This window comes from Oryzias latipes, chromosome 13 (genome assembly GCF_002234675.1).
Source record: "Oryzias latipes chromosome 13, ASM223467v1".
In the NCBI taxonomy this organism is placed as follows: Eukaryota; Metazoa; Chordata; class Actinopteri; order Beloniformes; family Adrianichthyidae; genus Oryzias; species Oryzias latipes.
This window is the reverse complement of record NC_019871.2, coordinates 25,556,211-25,575,291: the sequence shown is the minus strand read 5'-3', so window position 1 is coordinate 25,575,291 and position 19,081 is coordinate 25,556,211. Positions and strand designations below refer to the sequence as shown.

The following is a 19,081-nucleotide window of genomic DNA, read 5'->3' as shown; positions in this document are numbered from 1 at the left end:
TAGCTTGACATTACAGTTGCGCGGTTGAGCTCAGCAGATCCAAATGTGGCCAGGAAGGTCAAACAATAACTGTTAACACTAAACTGTTATTACATGTTATTATACACACGCAAACTGTAAGAGCCTTTGATTTGCATTTGAAATGCACAGTACATGTTAAAAACATCCGATTTTCTTCCACATGATGCTATTAATCCCTGCAAACATGAGGGCAAACAAAGTAAACCTGAAATGCTTCATGTCATGTCAAAATAGGGACCTAAGAAAACTCTTGTATAAGAGGCAGCAGATGCATGACTGAGGACAGAGTGGAAACAAGAGAATATCTTACTGATGTGTAATGTTTGCTCTTTTGTTTTAAATAGCTTAGTTACATCAGCAATCTTTAAAAATTTGGGAAACAAAAGGGGAAATGAAACACAGACTCACAACAATCAGCAAAATGTTCCCAAAATTAACAAATTAGAGTTCAAAGAAACATTTTTAGAAAACAAATAAAAATAAATAAAATAAAACATAGCTCATATGTCTGCTACTTGCTTTGCATGTGTGCCACCAACATTAACATTGAATCAAAAGCTGATGGGTTGCCTTTTTATTTTCTTTCTGCTGACACAGTTCATGTCAGATGTTTACAGGGCGAGCGGAAGAGGGAACTCAGTTGAAGGCTGGAGTGCTGCTTGGAGGAAGTGTTGGAGTGTCATCTTGAAACGCATCGGCCTGGAGGTCTGCAAAAAAAAAAAACATCAAACCACATTCATCACGGGGGTTTACTTGCGTTGCACCTTTCATTTTCGTTTCAGAGTTAAAGCACAGACAGACTGAGCTTCTAAACTAAATCTGATTCATCAAATTACAAACAAAAATCTTTATTTTTTAGTAAAATACATTCTTAAGGCTTAAATGCTTTTATATTGACACAAAAACCTCCCTATAGGACAGGCAGGCTGAAAAGTAAATAAAATTGAGCAAATACAGCCTTTTGGATAAATACTCATAAATGAAATATAAAATATGTCAAACTTTGTTGGTACTTAAAAGACAGTTCTTTGTATTTTGAGTTTTCCTTTGTTGTTGTAGCTTTGACTTTTTTGTGCTGTGTGCAGTCACGCCATGTACTTAGCTAGTTGCACGGTGTTTTGTTTTTTTCTTTCCTTTTTTCCGTGGCAACGTTGTGAGCATTAAACTAAAAACTGTCCCAGATTGTCTGTTTACAAATGTTCTTTGTACTAAGATTACAAAAGTAGTTATTGGCCTAAACAAAAATTAACAAAATTAGCATCATTTAGCTTGTTTATAAATGTAGAAAGCCTTTTGCTTGTGGTAAGACATCATTGCTGCTGCCTGATGCAATTGTCTGTCTGTGCAGCGCTGGTGGCATTGCATTATAATGTAATCAGGCTGTAGTTTGTTACACCAATGCTTTGCCCCTGCAAAGTGTCTGTCTTTTGCACGTGCATCCTAAATCATTAAACTGAGCCTAGTTTGCAAACCTTTAATCTTGTTAGTGGTGTGAGTCTGCATGTTTGGAGGCTTTTGTATAAATGCAAAACCCCCAAACATGCAGACTCACACGAAATAATTTGAATGGAGTATTTGTTTCTGGGTCAGGCATGTAATCAAGATGAAAAAATAAATATGTGAGTGTTTTTTTCTGCTTTTGTTCAAAGTTTTTTGAATTCTTATGGGGATGCACGATGCTTACTACTCACAGTGAGAAGACCTTGGTTCAAATCCTGGGACAAATTGGGACCATTCTGTGTGGAGTTTGCATGTTCTCCTCCTGCATGTGTGGGTTTTCTCCGGGCACTCCGGTTTCCACCCACAGTCCAACAACATACTTGTAAAAAAAATCTCCCTATTTGTGCATGTGAGAGTGTGTTTGAGTGTGTGGTCCTGAAACAGACTGGCAGCCCGTTCTAGGTGTACCTGCCTTTGCAACCCCATGACCCCGAAAGGGATTCAGTGGGTTCAGAAGAAAAACTGAGGAATTTTTATGTGTATTTTTCAAAGAAACTGGAGGCTAAAGCACTTTGGTTAATTCAATGAAGTGTTGGAGCCTATTATATGAAAAAAGACAGGGTACATCAGTCCATTCCAAAAACAAACAGACAGACAGCCTCACAAACTAATAAGGGGCCATTTAGAATCCCCAATTCCACTGTAAAACATGTTTTTGGACTGTAACAGGAAGAGGTCATTGTCCGCAGGAAAACGTGCAAACTCCACACAGGTGCTGCAAGGATCAACAGCTCACCGATGAGTGTCAGACCCGGCTGCTGGTTCAATATCACCGAAGCCCCTTCCTCTTCTTCCTCTTCTCCCCAGTCAGCAATATTGGCTGGAGGGATGCACTGCTCTAAGAACAGGTCCTCCTCATCGTCCTCCATGTCTAAGTTCTCTGGAGGCCAGCGCAGCTCGCCGCTCTCCACCTCGCTCAATTCAGTGGGTTCCACAACAATAGAGGGTAGGCGCTCCTTCTGGTGGTTGTGGTCCAGGCTGTTCAAAGACGGTTCCGACCTCTGGAAAGACTCAACCGGGTCAGGGAAAATCTGAATGAAGTGGTATGAGTTATGCATGAATGCAGCTGTTAGTCTGCATTTCTTTGAGTTTACAGAGAGGATTGGAAGTTTATATGACTTTGAAAACTTTAAATCAAAAGTTCTTCACAGAAAAAAAAACACTAAATGCTCTCAAACCCTTCCAATCTTCTGCACCCAACATAGTAAAACATAAAATGACATGAGGATAAAATTCAAAATAGAAAGTGGAAACCTGGCCTGATACCGGTATGAGGAAATGATATTTTGGGGATCTATCAACACCTGCTACCATTATGCTAAAATACTCAAAAAGTAGAACTAAAACTTTGATACGAGGTCAAAAGTTTAACGGAGAGCAGTTTAGAAAAACAGGGCAAAAATCTATCTTTTTGATTCTGTCATGTGAAAATCACTTTCTCTGACAGTTTGAAAGTAAAACAAGATAGTCACCGTAAAGTCTCACTTGATTTCAATCTGTGATCTTTCACTGGAGATAACCTCTCTAAACCCTTCCAATGAAACATGGAGAAAGTATTATTATAATCAGGGATGTTTTTACTGATGAAACCTATTTTTTAAGTCAACGGCCTGATTTTTTGGAAACTGAAGATGAACTGTTCGCTCCAGGAAATAATATCAGTGAAAAATAAATGTCCCAGTCAGCATTTTCTGGTTCTTTTGTTTGTGACTCATGAATGTCACTGTAAAGTTAACCATTTCTGCTTTTTTTTTTTAAATGACACCCCTGTGTCGTTTCTTGTCACTAACTGGAGTGGAATACTAGAGTCTTACCTGGAAAAGTACCTTTTGGTCCTTACTCAGCATTTCTGTACAGGACGGATCTTGACTGCTCATCTCATCCATTTCTCTGAAAAAAAAAAAAAAAGACAACGTTCATGGAAAAGAATTAAAGGGTTTTGACAGAGCATTTCATCAATGGAGAATCTGCTGGAGACGTTGTGCATGCAACTGCTGGGTTAGAGAACCTTTTTAAAAAAAGACCAACTCCAGTTATCTTTTGATCTAATGTAAAAGCGTTCCCAGTGGTCTTTAAACGTGATTATGCTGTTTTTAGCCAAAATTTTTAAAAAAAACTGTGTTGTTTTCTAGGACATAGTTTCTGCAGAGCGGCAGGAGTGTTTTAGAAATTCATTTGAGATGTTTGTAAAATGTGGGTGAACAGGCCCCGCCCCTTTTGACTAACGTCTACAACTGACAGTAATGATGATAAATCTCCAGCAACTTGTTACTTTAATATTCTACCTCTCCTACGTCTTTGATCATCCTCCAACTTCCTTTATGCCTCCCCCCTTTTTTTTCTCCCCAAGGAGCAGGGAGCTTGTGGGCCCGCCCAGTGTGTTTTCTGTCACAAATGCAATCTTTTTCAAACAGCATCTGTTCCTGATTCAGTTTGAAAAAAGAAATGCTCCGAAATACAATATTGATCTTCATTAAATCTTTTTTTGTTCTCTTTTTTAAACAACTCATTTAATCTTGTTTCTTATATTAAGCATTGACATAATTTTAACGTGTCCTGTCCAACAGCTGAGTAAACAGATAAGAGCTGAAGGCCTCTTGTGTTGGACATATTTTACTGTTACAACAGGGTGTTATGAATCTTCTGACACACAAGGTGTATATTTGAATAAACCCCTTTTGTAATTTAGGCTAAACTTTGTTTATTTTAATTATATTTTCTTTTCGGGTTTTTTGGTACAGACAGAAAAGAAGAAGAGAGAGGGATGTTAGAGAGCGAGGGGGAATAAGAGCACAAAAAAAGGGAGAAAAAAAGGAGGGGTGAAGGAAATAGGAGGATGATAATAGAATGGTGGGAGGGATAGAATTATTTTATCAGTTACTGTCAGGTGTAAATGTTAGTCTAAAAGGGGCGGGGCCTGTCCACACACACTTAAATGCAGTGGCGGACCGTGCATTAGCCACCTGGGTCTCTCTCTCTTTAGTAGCGCTACGTCTTAATCAATCAATTCTTCATTAACCATTTTCATGCCTCTATATAAAATGAATAAACAAAACAGTAAATAAATCTCAATGCAACTACAACCAGCACAAAACATTGAAAACAACCACATAAATTTGAATTATTATATTTATCATTTCACTCAACAAATCTGATTTTAAGACAAAATCCAACCTCCTGTCTTTCCTCTAAAACAGTTCGATCACCCTGTCATGCAGATTTTCGCGCTTCAGTTCCGTCAAGATGTCCTTTTCTGTTCCATCAAGGCCAGTGCTGAGAGCCGAGTCTGTCCAGTTGTGTTTCTGCCTAGGTTTTAATTCGCTTTAGAGCCGAAAATGTTCGCTCGACAAACCCGGTGGACACGGGGATGGTCAGCGCCAAAAAACACAAATCTGTACGGCTGCTTCGTCTGATTTAACTGAGACAGATCAAAAAGTGCTCCATGTCAAACTGGGCAAGGCTGCATGTGTCTTCCTGAAACGTCTGACCAATGAGAGGGTCTGAATACTATGATGTTGCCTAAGCCTGCTAGAAGGCCCCGCTGACACCAACTCAAAATCCAATTGGTTAAAGAAATGAATGACCAACATTGATTTTGCATCACAGGACCTTCACAACTCTTGCTGAAGGCCCTTATCCTGCTTAGCAACACAGGACAGCTGAAATGCAATTGGTTAAATGCTCCAATGTGAAAATACATCTCTCTGGAAGCAGCATAACCATCATAAACACAATAAAAGACCCTTTGGAATGATTTAATGAGTATGCATGGACCAAATATATTGTTAAACAATAACAGCTGTATCTAAAAATAAATGTGTTTAGGACTGTGCAATGGGCTCCTCAATCCTCTGACTGCTTCTCATATCAGAAACACATGCTTGAGATATTTTTAGGCCTTGAAGGCCCTGACGGCCCACCACTGCTAAAATGTTACAAACATACCTGTTGGCTCTAAAATTTTTCACAAACAAACATGTCAACATGTACAGAATACAACTACAGTTCAGGCACACATACTTATGCATACAAACCATCACAAAAGTGAATCACTGAAGTGGATGATGAAATCTAAAATCTTAAAGTGTGCCTGGTCATCCGGCATTTCGATAAATTAAGAGAAGCTTTCTTGTCACGGTGGTGGGGTGGCTTGAGAGCCGGTAGGACCCAGACGCAGAGGCGGAGGCACGAGGATCAGGGACTAGGGGTTTTAATAAACAAAAACCAAACACAAAGCGCTGCAGAGCAGAATTTCTGAACAAACAAAACTTACTTGACGTGGCGAGGAACATGAAACATGGAACGTGGCAAGAGACAGCATGACATGAAACACCATGACAAGACTAATGAACCAGCACAGGAGGAAGGCAAAGACATGACTTAAATACAGACAGGGCAGACAAGACACAGGTGAACACGATCAGGGCAGATGGGGACCAAAGGAAGTAAGACTCAAGAAAACAGACAAGACAGGAGAACTTTCAAAATAAAACAGGAAACAGAAAAACAAGACAGAACAAGGACGAAAAACAAGACAACAAACGCAAACCATGACAGTACCCCCCCCTCAAGGAACCGCTCTGAGGTTCCAAAAGTCAACTGAGGGGGGGGCCCCGGAGGACAAACCTCGATGGGCATAAATGTCAAAAAAGTCCGGAGAACGGCCGGGGTTCCGTGCCGTCCGGCGAGGCAGGTCCAGAGGACGGCCGGGGTTCCGTGCCGTCCGGCGAGGCAGGTCCAGAGGACGGCCGGGGTTCCGTGCCGTCCGGCGAGGCAGGTCCAGAGGACGGCCGGGGTTCCGTGCCGTCCGGCGAGGCAGGTCCAGAGGACGGCCGGGGTTCCGTGCCGTCCGGCGAGGCAGGTCGGGCGTGGAGGCGTCGTCGGGCTTGGAGGGGTCGGGCATGGCGTCAGGCTTGGAGGGGTCGGGCATGGAGTCTAGCTCTGGCGGGTCAGGCATGCCCTTGGCAGCGGGGGTCGGTCGGGGTTCAGGCGGCACCCCCCCTGGGAGCCGGGACGGGGTGCAGGCGGCACCCCCCCTGGGAGCCGGGACGGGACGGGGTGCAGGCGGCACCCCCCCTGGGAGCCGGGACGGGACGGGGTGCAGGCGGCACCCCCCCTGGGAGCCGGGACGGGACGGGGTGCAGGCGGCACCACCACTGGACGTGGTTGTGGTGCGTCCGGGACCACCACTGGACGTGGTTGTGGTGCGTCCGGGACCACCACTGGACGTGGTTGTGGTGCGTCCGGGACCACCACTGGACGTGGTTGTGGTGCGTCCGGGACCACCACTGGACGTGGTTGTGGTGCGTCCGGGACCACCACTGGACGTGGCTGTGATGCGTCCGGGACCACCACTGGACGAGGTTGCGGTGCGTCCGGGACCCCCACTGGACGAGGTTGCGGTGCGTCCGGGACCCCCACTGGACGTGGCTGTGGGGGACGGCGGGAACGACGGCGACGTCGAACCCCCCTCATGGCGAGCATAATCTGGACGGCTCCCACTCCAGGGAGATGATGAAAACTGGGCCTGATCAAAAATCCAAAACGTTCTAGTCCTTTCTGCTTCCTGGCAGTAGGCCTCAAGAAGAAGCATGTCCCGCTCCGCTGGGTCCAGAAAAATTGGCTGGTTCATTCTGTCACGGTGGTGGGGTGGCTTGAGAGCCGGTAGGACCCAGACGCAGAGGCGGAGGCACAAGGATCAGTGACTAGGGGTTTTAATTAAAAAAAAAAAAAAACACAAAGCGCTGCAGAGCAGGATTTCTGAACAACAAAACTTACTTGACGTGGCGAGGAACATGAAACATGGAACGTGGCAAGAGACAGCGTGGCAAGAGACAGCATGGCAAGAGACAGCATGGCAAGAGACAGCATGACATGAGACAGCATGACATGAGACAGCATGACAAGACTAATGAACCAGCACAGGAGGAAGGCAAAGACATGACTTAAATACAGACAGGGCAGCCAAGACACAGGTGAACACGATCAGGGCAGATGGGGAACAAAGGAAGTAAGACTCAAGAAAACAGACAAGACAGGAGAACTTTCAAAATAAAACAGGAAACAGAAACAAACAAGACAGAACAAGGACGAAAAACCCAAACCATGACATTTCTAAGATTATTTGATTGGTTTTTCATTTCAGTTTTATTGTTTGTTTTAATTTCCTTAAACTATTAACATTGGGAAATGCAAACTTCAACAGGTCAGGTTGGCTGAAGCCTGCAGCTGTGCTTCTTGACCGTTTTTCCCTTTCGGGGTCACGGGGTTGCCGGAGCCACTTGGGCGTAGGCAAGGGATGCCCTGGACTGGTTGCCAGTCTGTCACAGGGTAGAATATCCTCAATCACACGTCCATTCACACTCACGGTCAATTTAGAGTTGCCAATCAACCTATGAAGTATGTTTTTGGACAGTGGGAGGAAGCCGGAGATCCTGGAGAAAACCCATGCATGCACGGGGAGAACATGCAAACTCCACACAGAAAGGTCCCCCATTGATGTTGTGTTTTTCATGTCCCCCAGCCGGGACTTGAACCAGGGGCCTTCTTGCTGTGAGGCAAGAGCGATAACCACTGCGCCACCGTGCAGCCCTGTGCACTTATGTGAAAATGAAATCAAATCGTTTCTCTTCTCCTAACAGTCTGTGTTCCTCCCTCTGTACCCAGCATCACAGCAGAGTTACAGTAGAGTCAACATCCCTGCTTTTTTATTGGCCAGAGATTTACCATCCTACATCTTAAAGGCCAAAGCTGGTCAAACCATCTGAATTATGAGGCGGCGTGTGAGAGCACACAAACACACACACACGGCCACGGCCTCATACCCCTGATTGGTCCACAGCTCAAATAGGGTTTGACACTAAAATGGATTAGGTCGTGTAGTTTAGCCCTCACATTTGTGTTCTGAATGAGAGCCTTACTGAACAAATGTTTCCATTCATCTCTATGAAGTATAAAGCAGATTGAGGAACCATGTGGTCAATGTAGCCTTGCTGAATTAAAACAAAAACCAAAAAAAAACTCTTTTCTTTTTACAGATAGATAATATGTGTCAAGTTTTTTTGTTTTTTTTGGGTTTCACAGATGAGTCTTGGTGCGTCTCCAACTTCAATCTGTTTATTGCCTCCAGAATAGCCAACACAGGATTAAGGAGGGCTGAGGATCTATCTGAATCCCTTATATATATATCCTTCTATCCTGCACTGCCTCTCTGCCTTCTAGTGTCTGCCCAATCTGTAATCATGGTTTAAGGACACAATCTGCTAAATGGTATGCAGTCATTAATGACATTTCCACTAAATGCAAATCTAGCCTGAAGGGATTCTGTTTTTATTTGATCCTGTTCTCATTGGCACAAATGCAAGTGTAGTTATGGCACACTTCAAACTATTTCAAAATTTAAAAAACATGCAAAAAAAGCAAAATTACAAACGTAATTTAGAAAACGTGTTTTCAAAATTATACCGTTTTCATTATTTCATTGATAAATAAAATGACTTAAATTATTAATTTTAAGAACTTAAACTGTACTCTGTTTAGTTTAATGCTGAGTGTCAAGCAGGGAGACATTGGGTCCCATTTTTAAAGTCTTTGGTATGACTCGGCCTGGGTTTAAACCCACGACCTTCCAGTTAAAGGGCGGACACAACCACACTAAACCACAAGGCCACTGAGCCCCATTACATTCTTTTTTTTTATCTTTGTGTATCTCTTAGTGCATCATAACCCTTGTGCTATCCTAGGCACTTTGACATTGGGAGTTGGGTCATCTAGACCCAATAGACAGTGCTCTGAACCTTTTTTCTTCAAGGATTTGTGATCTTCACTGGTGTCCATGGATTACATGAAATCTTTCCACCTTTATCCACCTTTGTCATGGTAGGGAGAACACGTCAATGCAAGGGTGGAGTCATCTAAGATAGCACAAGGGTTAATGTGGTTGGGGAGCTGCTGAGTAGCATGAAACTACCACAATGTGATGCAAAATACCTTCAGAGGATGACATTGAGCCATTGTACATGTTGTTCAATTTGTGGCTTTTTGCCACACTCACAATGAAAGGAAAGAACAGGAAAGTCTGTGGGCAGGTAAGCAGTGAAACTAAACACTTACAACATACCTAAAGCTAAGAAATAGGCTGTGTCTGAATTCCCTCCCTACTCCCTAACTGGGCTTCTGAAAAACAATATTTTACAAATAAATGAATCCTCTTTTTTTCTGATGATGAAAATTGAATGGTATACAAAATGTGAACTAAGTTCTTTTTTCACACGAAAAATCTTTGAAACAATGCATTGTGGTCTATTTGCCAATCTGCTGAGCAGCGACCAGTTTTTCGCAGAGACTTTTGAGAAATCTTTATAGAATTTTGGAATTGTAGATGTGGGCAGTTCTACAAAATTGCAAATGCCCTTTATAGAGCACTAAGTAGTGAAGGAATTGGGACACAACCTATGATACTAGGCTAATGGGAGCTCATACAAGCTTGCTAGCAGTATTAAATAGAAAAAGTCAGAATGACAAAAAGACATTGAAATATCAAAAACGTGTATTCTGTGTGTTGCAGATGGCTCTGTTGAATCCCTAATTTTTTGCAACAATTTTACTGATAACCTCATTTGGACAGTGTTGTTGTGCAAATGACCTCCAAACTCTAGTACGACACAGATTACTTGTTATTGTTGTTTAGAAGTAAATCCTCACCATTACTGTTTCTGAATAGTAATGTGTTTGCACGTATTACTTTAAAGTTACTACTTTCTTTGCAATACTAACAAAAGTATAACATAACATTTTAAAGTGACACAAAAGTATTTTATGTGAGGATTGTGCTCCTGAGTTTGGTTTTGATGTTTCCATTTCAGTCACACAAGGCTAGTGTCGATGATCATCCACAGCTGTTGTCATTTCTGTAAATTGACCTCAGTGTATTTAACCCTTGTGCTATCCTAGGCACTTTAACATTGGGAGTTGGGTCATCTAGACCCATGACTAGACAGTGCTCTGAACCTTTTTTCTTCAATGATTTGTGATCTTCACTGGTGTCCATGGATTACATGGAATCTTTCCACCTTTATCCACTTTTGTCATGGTAGGGAGAACACGTCAATGTAAGGGTGGGGTAATCTAAGATAGCACAAGAGTAAAGGTTTTCTGGTCATCTGCTTTGTCACCTTTTTGATTTTCTAAGAGTTTTGACATGTTGAAGTTTATTTATTAATTATTTAAGTTTCTGTCACCAAGCCTGGTGTTCTGCATTTTGGGTCATACACTGCCACTTGGGTAATAATGTGCCATAATGACAAAAATGTAGCTGCAAGTAAATGCCTATTTGACAAGCCCTCAGCTTTAGTTAATTTAGTTTATAAAATCGAAATATTGGAAATATACTTTGAGAATGATTCAAAAATAAACCAAATAAAGAACCAGATGCCTTTTTACCTCAAAAAGACTTAAATAAAACTGGTTAAACAGCTTAAAATTACACAATCTAGCCTATAAGAAAACAAAACTATATCAAAGCAAAAAATGTTTTTAAAATGTTTGGATCTATAATGCCTCACAGTGGGTTGTCAATGTGTTATATTACAAGTTACTGAACAAGTTCTAAGGAAAAATCTTACAAAAACATCAATAATAAGTTAAAAGCAGGAAAAGTAATTGTTTGCTTTAATACATAAGTAGCTACTCCTAACACAGCTTTCAGACAAGAACTAGATAAAAAGCCAGGTAAAGAATCTATTCCTGAAGCTACATTCACACTTCCCTCTGCAACTCACATTCAATGAGAAGTCAATGAAACTCGCATTTAAAACTCTTGTGTTCATAGCTGCGCACAATTTTAAGACCGTTTTCGGGTTCTACATGCAAAACGCACATCCATTGAACATGCGTTAAAAGTTAAACCAGGTTCAACTTTGACCAATCAGCGACTCTGACTTGTTAGTGATATTGAGATGGCGTCCCTTTTAAGTCATGGAAGTGACAACCGTCTGAAAATCCATCATGGAGGAGAAATTAATAACTGTGGTTTTGCCGGGCCGGAATTCTATGACACCAAGTCTTTCATGTATCGGAATAAAGGCCCGTACACACCGGGACGAATATTCGCCAGGCGTTATTCGCCAGCGTTTTTCGCCACGTTTTTGTGTTCACACCCAGGCGATTTTCGCTGACGATGAGCCGAATATTGCTGACGAATGCGCGTCATATGCCCAATGTGTCCATAGCTTAATAGAAAAGTACTGAGTAGTAGTACAAAGTAGTGCGAAGTAACGTAGACAATGTTTTATTAGGTTTTTTTTCCTTCTCTATTTGTTTGTTTTTTGTTGTTATTTTCTTTTTTCTTTTTTTTTCTTTTGACTTCTCCTTCTTTAGGAGTTGCAGTTGCAAAGTAATTTAGTCAAGGATTGAATTTAGCAAAAAGTTTCAATTGGAGAATGACCAAAGCTGTGGTCAAACTGGCAACTGAGCAAGCGGGTAGTAAGGGGGCTGCAAGATACCTTTTAAATCTTACAAATGCACAGTGTATAACACAAATTTTTAATTTAAAGAACTAAATAATTACAAATTGAAGTGATTTTTACTTTTTTGTAAAACTATGATCAAACAGATTCTTTTCCGATTTCAATTCCTTGCATTTTTCTCTGGCAAAAAGCTTTCGTTTTAGTTTTTAATGCAAGAATTAATCATTTTATCAATGAAAGTTTCGCTTTGATTAGTTAAAGTAGTGATGTGAAAATAGCTTTCCTTAACCAAACAGTAGTTAATTTGACGAATAAAACAATTTTAAATGGAGCTGTATTGTACCTGAAATCAAATCCAAAAGTAAATTTGAATTTTGTTAGTGATGTCCAGCCCTGCAAGCAACCATTGAAAAAAAGATGACGAAATGTTTGAACTATCTTTTTTTATTTATGTCTGCTTTACCAGTCATTCGTAACTATGTGGTACTCTTATTGTGAAGTCCTGGTAGAGGACTCTATATGTCAGGAAATACACAAAAGGGGAAATTGCGTTACCTCAAACTCGAGATTCTTCAGATGTCTCAGAAAAATCTCTTGGCCTGTATAAATATATTTTACCGCCTTCCTAGAACATCTCTGCAGCTCTCGTAGCTGACATGCAGCCCAGTGGCCTTGTGGTAGAGTGTGAGTTCAAATCCAGGTCAAGTCACACCAAAGACTAAGAAAATGGTACCCAATGCCTTTCTACTTGACACTCAGCATTAAGGGGTTGAATTGAGGTCTTAAACCCCCATATGGTTCCCAAGCGCAGCTGTGTCTGCAGCTCACCGCTCCCCCAGGGGTTGGGTCCCACCGAGGTGTGTGACAGATAATAGGACTTTAACTTTAAACAAAGCTGGGCCATTTAATAAAAATAATATATCTGATGTTTTAGCATTTCCTTAAATGGAATTAGTTTAAAAACAATAGGCTTGATTAGTTTTGATTGCTGACCTCTCTTTTCTTTTGTACCTATTCAACAGATTTGGAGCTTATCAACAGACAACATGCACAACTTTTTGCCCAGGCCACAAATGGTGAACACTAAGCCAGTTTGCACAACTGTTCGAATGAGGACACCCTGTTCTCAGCCAAATAGGATCAGCTCTGAGAGCATGCTATCATTTTTTTTGACCCACTTGTAAGTGTGTGTGGCCTTTCACTTTAATTTCTGATACTGTGCTATTGACAGGTGCGTTACACTAAGCTGCCTGTGTGCCGACTGGAGCGGAAACTTTCCACAGCTATCATGAAGCCGTGAAGCCTTAATCTGGGTGAGAGCCTCGTCGCACGCCGATGAGATAAGCACCGGCACTGATCGACTCAGGAAACGTTCATCATCTGTGTGTAATTGCAGGAGCTACGGTTGATCAAATCTGTCATCTTTCCACGCCAAAAAAAACAAAATTAACATAAACTTTTTTTTTTTTGAGCATGGAGAAGGTGTGAGATTAGAAGAAAACATTACAAAATCAAGATTATCATTTAGCGTAAACAGGAAGAGATGGAGGGGTAAAAGTCCCTTCCAGTCATGAAGACGTTTAAGAAAATAGCCACAGATTTAGGTGATAAACGTTTATTTTTCTGTTTTCATCACATAATTTGGTTTATTTGTCCCAGCCATGAAAAAAAAATGTTTTTGTGGCTTTTACCTCTATGTTTATTCAAAAAGATTTTTTGCAGGAGAGATGGACCACAGTCTAGAGGGCTTTTTTTTTCTTCTTTGCAATGTAAGAGAGTGAAATCGGGATTTAGAAATGTTAAAACACGTGATGCCCTGATAGTTTCCTCTTTAACAATATTTTTTCTATATTTACACAGTCAGATGGGATGTTAAAATGCTGATTAAATGAGCCTTTAATAAATTTAATACAATTTTTATTTTAGCCATGAACATAAACATTTATGTCAGCAATTTAGATTACTTAAAAGAAACCTTTTTTTATCGTTAAACAATGCAGTCTTTACTCAAATAAAGCTGTCCCGAGTTCTCTTTATCCCACTATGGTGTTGATAGTTTAATATTTTTAACAGGAAAAAAGCACCAACAGAAGGAACTTCTCATTTTTTCTATTTATTTATGGTATGTTTGCAGTGTTAGCAGAGAACTATGCAAAGCATCTTCCCTTTTTGGAAACTTCTGGACCTTTTTTTAAAGATCCTGTAAACTCAGGGATTCTTTAAGGAGGTTGCTTAATACTTGCTAGTTGCTGCTGTTTTATGCCACAATCAACAAGTCATTAAAGTAAGACTAGGTTATCTCATACAGTGAAAAATTACATTTTCCTGCCAATTCAGATTTTTTGGGGGTAATTTATACTCATGATGAGATCTCCTCTTACCCCTCTGTTGATGCCAAGCACGTGTCTTCTCCATCCTGGCACACTTCCACAGTCGTGAAGCCGGGCCCCACCACGGTGAGAACGGGTGACTCTAGAGGGGGTGCAGGGGGAGGTGAGCAGCCCCCACAGCATTCCCCCTCTGCAGAGCCCTCACCAGAGTTTAGGGCCTCCAGGGCGAAGCCTGGATGGAGATGTTGGGAGTCCCAAACTCCTGGGGACGTCAGGAGTTTCAGAGGATCAAGCTGGAGGTTGTGGGTCGAAGTTTCCTAAGGGAGTCAGCGCAGCGCTGTATCCCACTATTCCAGGTCACTGCTATCTCTGTTTGCTCGCCCAAAGCCTACATGCGCTCCCAGGTCTGCGACATTCCTTCTTTACAACTCCCTGACCATGTTTCCCTTGTCCACCCCACCCAACTGCAAGGCTTTGAAGCAGAGGATTAGCGTCTGGTTCGATTACAGAGGATGGATGGATGACGTCAGTCAGGCTTGACTGTCCCTTATGATGAGTTGGCAGAGTGGGTCACTGTTGGATCTGCAAAGAAAGAGCACGCAGATGGCGCATACTCTGCTGTCAGAAACAACCAGCAGCAAAATGAACAGAAGAAGGTTTTGCAGGTTTATTTTAATTCTCTCTACATCTACCAGAACATTGTCTACAAAGACAGAATCCCTGAGCTGCGTGTGGGTTGCGTCTTCCATGGATTTAGATTCGGACGATTCATGGAATTAGCTCCAGGGATAAAAGGCTCACAAGTGGGGATGTGTGTGTGCATATATAGATAGATAGATAGATAGATAGATAGATAGATAGATAGATAGATAGATAGATAGATAGATAGATAGATAGATAGATAGATAGATAGATAGATAGATAGATAGATAGATAGATAGATAGATAGATAGATAGATAGATAGATAGATAGATAGATAGATAGATAGATAGATAGATAGATAGATAGATAGATAGATATAAACATATGTATATATATATATATATATGCACTTCCATATACATGTTTCAGTAAATTATGTATTACATCTTATACATTTAAGTATACATTATGTGCTTTAAGAGAACAATTGCACAACTATACGTATATATACTGTATGTGCACGCGTGTGTGTGTGTTGCCATTTAAAAAAGGTCATAGATGTCAAAAGTCTACTGTTGTTTTGCTGTAAAATGAATTGAGAGACTATGATGGTTTGCAGCAAATTGTCAAATGAATGTGTTCTATTTTTTATAAATGAATGAGGTACAGGCATTTTACAATGAAACATTATTTCACAACAATTTGGGCATAAAAACGAAATACAAGTAATTGGAAACTTGCAGGCTCTAATAATGATTTTTTTTTTTACGAAAGAGTGTCCATTGCTTCAAAATACAGGCAGAAGCATCAAATTCTCAATATTATAAATATTTTTTCCACCTTTTGTTATAAAAAGATTATTTATAATTGGACTTTTTACCTTTTTACTTCTGATTTTCAAACATATTAGTATTATGCTATTAATTAAACCTTTTTAACCCTTGTTCTATCCTAGGCACTTTAACGTTGGGAGTTGGGTCATCTAGACCCACTAGACAGTGCTCTGGACCTTTTTTCTTCAATGATTTGTGATCTTCACTGGTGTCCATGGATAACATGAAATCTTTCCACCTTTATCCACCTTTGTCATGGTAGGGAGAACATGTCAATGTAAGGGTGGGGGTCATCTAAGATAGCACAAGGGTTAAGATTGTTTAAATCATTAACATTATTATGGTTTCCACCTGATTTTGAGAAAGTTTGTTTTCCAATAAAAAGGTTGCACATCAAGAAAAAAAAACCTCAAAGCTGTATACAAGGTTTTTGTTTTGTTCTACGATTTCAGATTAGTTAAAATAAAAATAAAATGGCTTCACAGATGATTGCAACAGAAAGACCATTTTTGACTGTTTAAAGGGTTTTTAAACATGAAGCATCTGGTAAAGGTCGCACCAGCATCGTAATCATTTTCAAGAGAAAGGGAGTTTGAACATCCTTTTCATTAAAAATAAATGAAAACCCTTCGTCTGTCCATTATTTATATCTCCTAAGTAGGGTCATGGGGTTTTTTGGAGCTTATCCCAGGTATCATGGGGCAAAGGCAGGTCACTAGTCTATTGTAGGACCACATGCAGAGTCAAACACACTCTCCTACCGACAAAATTTAGGGTGACCAATCAAATATTTACTAGAAGTGTGAGATTACAACTTTTCAGCTAATTAATTACAGCAGGGATAGGATAAGCAAAGATCAATTCTCAACTTATTTTTTCAAAAAAATAGATAATGAAGGAATTTTTGGAGTGTTTTGTCTTAAAGAACATATAATCAGCTGTGACATCCGTTGCTGTATTTTCAGTCTTTGGTGGCATCAGCAAAGAAGATATATGAAATTAGGAGTAAATAAATAGTTTTCCACAAAAAAAAAAATCTCTCATATGGAGTCATTTTAAAGTGTCATTGTGTTGGTAGTAGCCTAATGTAATTTATCAAGATGTGTGAATCACAAACAGATTTTCCATCATGAATGAATCTCATACACACCTTAGTGTATGAGATTTGTTCTCTACATTGGGCCCATCCCCTACAGGGAAGCAGTGACCTGCAAAAACAGCCACATCCAGGAACCACTTGATGGCGTAGCCCCCCAATCCACCCTGTTAGTACTGAGTGTCACGCAGGAAGGCGTTTGGCCTGAATGTGTTTAGGGAAGAACAGAGAAGATCAGAAGAGCTGTGGTTTGTATGAGGAAATGTGGATTTGTTCAGGACATCTTTGAGAGCTGGACAACAGTGGTAAGATGTGCTGTAGGTGTGACAGAGGAGTTCAAGGTGGAGGGAGGATTGCTCCCAGCATCAGCTTTGAGCTCCTTCTTGTTGCTGCAATGATGGACGAATGACAGATGAGGTCAGACACAAACCTCTATGGACCATAATGTTTGCAGAAGCCATTGTCTTCCATACTGAGAGCAGGGAGCAGGTTGAGGAACATGTCAACAGATGAAGGTTTGCTCTGGAAAGAAGATGAATAAAGATCAGCAGCAGTAAAACTGAGTACTTGTGTTTGAATTAGAGGAACTCTAGTGTAACAATGAGGTTGTAGGAAGCAGCAGTGAAGCAAGTGGGGGACTGAATCCTTCCCATCAACATTTTGTAACCTGTGTTCCACATTATTAATTGCTCAGTCACAGACCGCCGTGTTGCCAGCTCTTAGTGGGTCTTCTGCTTGGTCCAGCTCTTGTATCAAGTTCATGTCAAGTTCTCACTTCATGCCTCTGACCCTGTCCTCTTCATTGGATTACTGCTACAGGGCCTGGATTGCCTTTGGATTATGCTCTTGGATCTCCCTGAGGATTTTTCACGGTGGATTCATTCCTTTCCTTTTCTTATCTAGAGGAGAAATCATTGTGAGCACAAAGTGCAAGAGAGTAGATCAAAAGCTCTCCATACCCATGTTTGATAACAGAGTCTTCTGACCGTTCATGCCACCTCCTGGACATCCAGGGAATAAAAGACTAGTTTTGCTGCCGTGTGCTCTTAACTGAGTATTTCAGCCACAGTCTTCATTAAAACTTTAACCTTACACTCCTAAAATTAAGTTTTGCTGGATTTCACCCCTTGATTTACAACAGAGGTTCAAGTTATGTTAGATGTTTAGTAGATAAATGCAGTGAAGGCAGATTGAGATGATTTTGACATGTTTAGATGAGGAAAAGTGATTATTTGCATTTAAAAAAAAGGGTAAAAATCTCCCAGGAAGAATGCCAAAAAGGAAGTTCATGAATGTAGAGAGAAGGAAGAAATGTTGCTGTGAGTGAGAAGGATACTAAAGAAAAAAGGGTCCCTTTATGTTGTGACATCCACAGGATGAAGACCAATGAGAAAAATGGTTTGTTCATTCATTCACTAATGACGGGGGCTGCAACCTGAGGCCTCGGAGCCCCTCTTTAAGCCCCTCTATTAAAGCTCTCTTATTAAAGAAAAATACAGTTTTAAATTTAAAACATTAACTGTAATAAAAATGTAAAAAAGTAAGTATTCAAGTACTTAATTCAAACTTTATGCAACTCATTCACAAACACCTGAACTAAAACATTTTGACAGATTTTTGTACTCCGTGTACCACGGAAAGTCAATTGAAGGTCACTTAGCACAACCAGATTTCAAACTTAAGGCACACCAGATTATAAGGCGGTAGTTAAACAAATTTAAGGATTTTTAGTGCACCTTATGGTTAAAAAAATAGTAAAAGTCACTTCATTAGCACTGATTTAATTTTTAGTTTGTTAGATTTACACATTTCTAGCTGAGATCCACCACAAACAGTAAAGTACACTGTGACTTTTATTTTTTTTGCACTGCTAACAAAACACTACAACCATGTGCTGCTGCATTTATGATCAAATGTGACACTGGATGTCTTTTATTTTGAGAGGAAGTCATGTAGATCTCAGTCAAAAGCTATAAACTATTTCATGTTTTGTAAAATTTTATTTTTTTCTTTGTGTTTATGTTTTATGTTTGCAGAAAACAAAACATTTACTTTATATTTATGTTAAATAGTAACATTAAAATAAATACTCATGCTTGTTTGTCGAAAGGTTTATTCAGTATTTTCACAGATTTTCATGTAGTCCGCCAACCTTTAGATGGCGCTGTGCTGACAGAACCACCCTCTGCATT

The 19,081-nt window shown here is 40.4% G+C and overlaps 1 protein-coding gene across 2 annotated transcripts; it reads right to left on the bottom strand.

The window, feature by feature from the left end:
* Positions 1–580: 580 nt before the first annotated feature.
* Positions 581–14,810, bottom strand: LOC105355502 (protein LBH-like). Of its 2 annotated transcripts, none has more exons than XM_011482883.3 (4): positions 14,369–14,810; positions 3,336–3,411; positions 2,258–2,522; positions 581–728 (listed from the first exon to the last, which is right to left on the bottom strand). In XM_011482883.3, exons 2-4 carry the CDS (start codon positions 3,405–3,407, stop codon positions 658–660), a joined length of 408 nt encoding a protein of 135 aa, XP_011481185.1. In that variant the 5' UTR covers positions 3,408–3,411; positions 14,369–14,810; the 3' UTR covers positions 581–657. The 2 variants fall into 2 exon arrangements, with proteins under 2 accessions (XP_011481185.1, XP_011481183.1); XM_011482881.2 differs by lacking the exon at positions 14,369–14,810 and adding an exon at positions 5,795–5,949.
* Between the last annotated feature and the right edge of the window lie 4,271 nt (positions 14,811–19,081).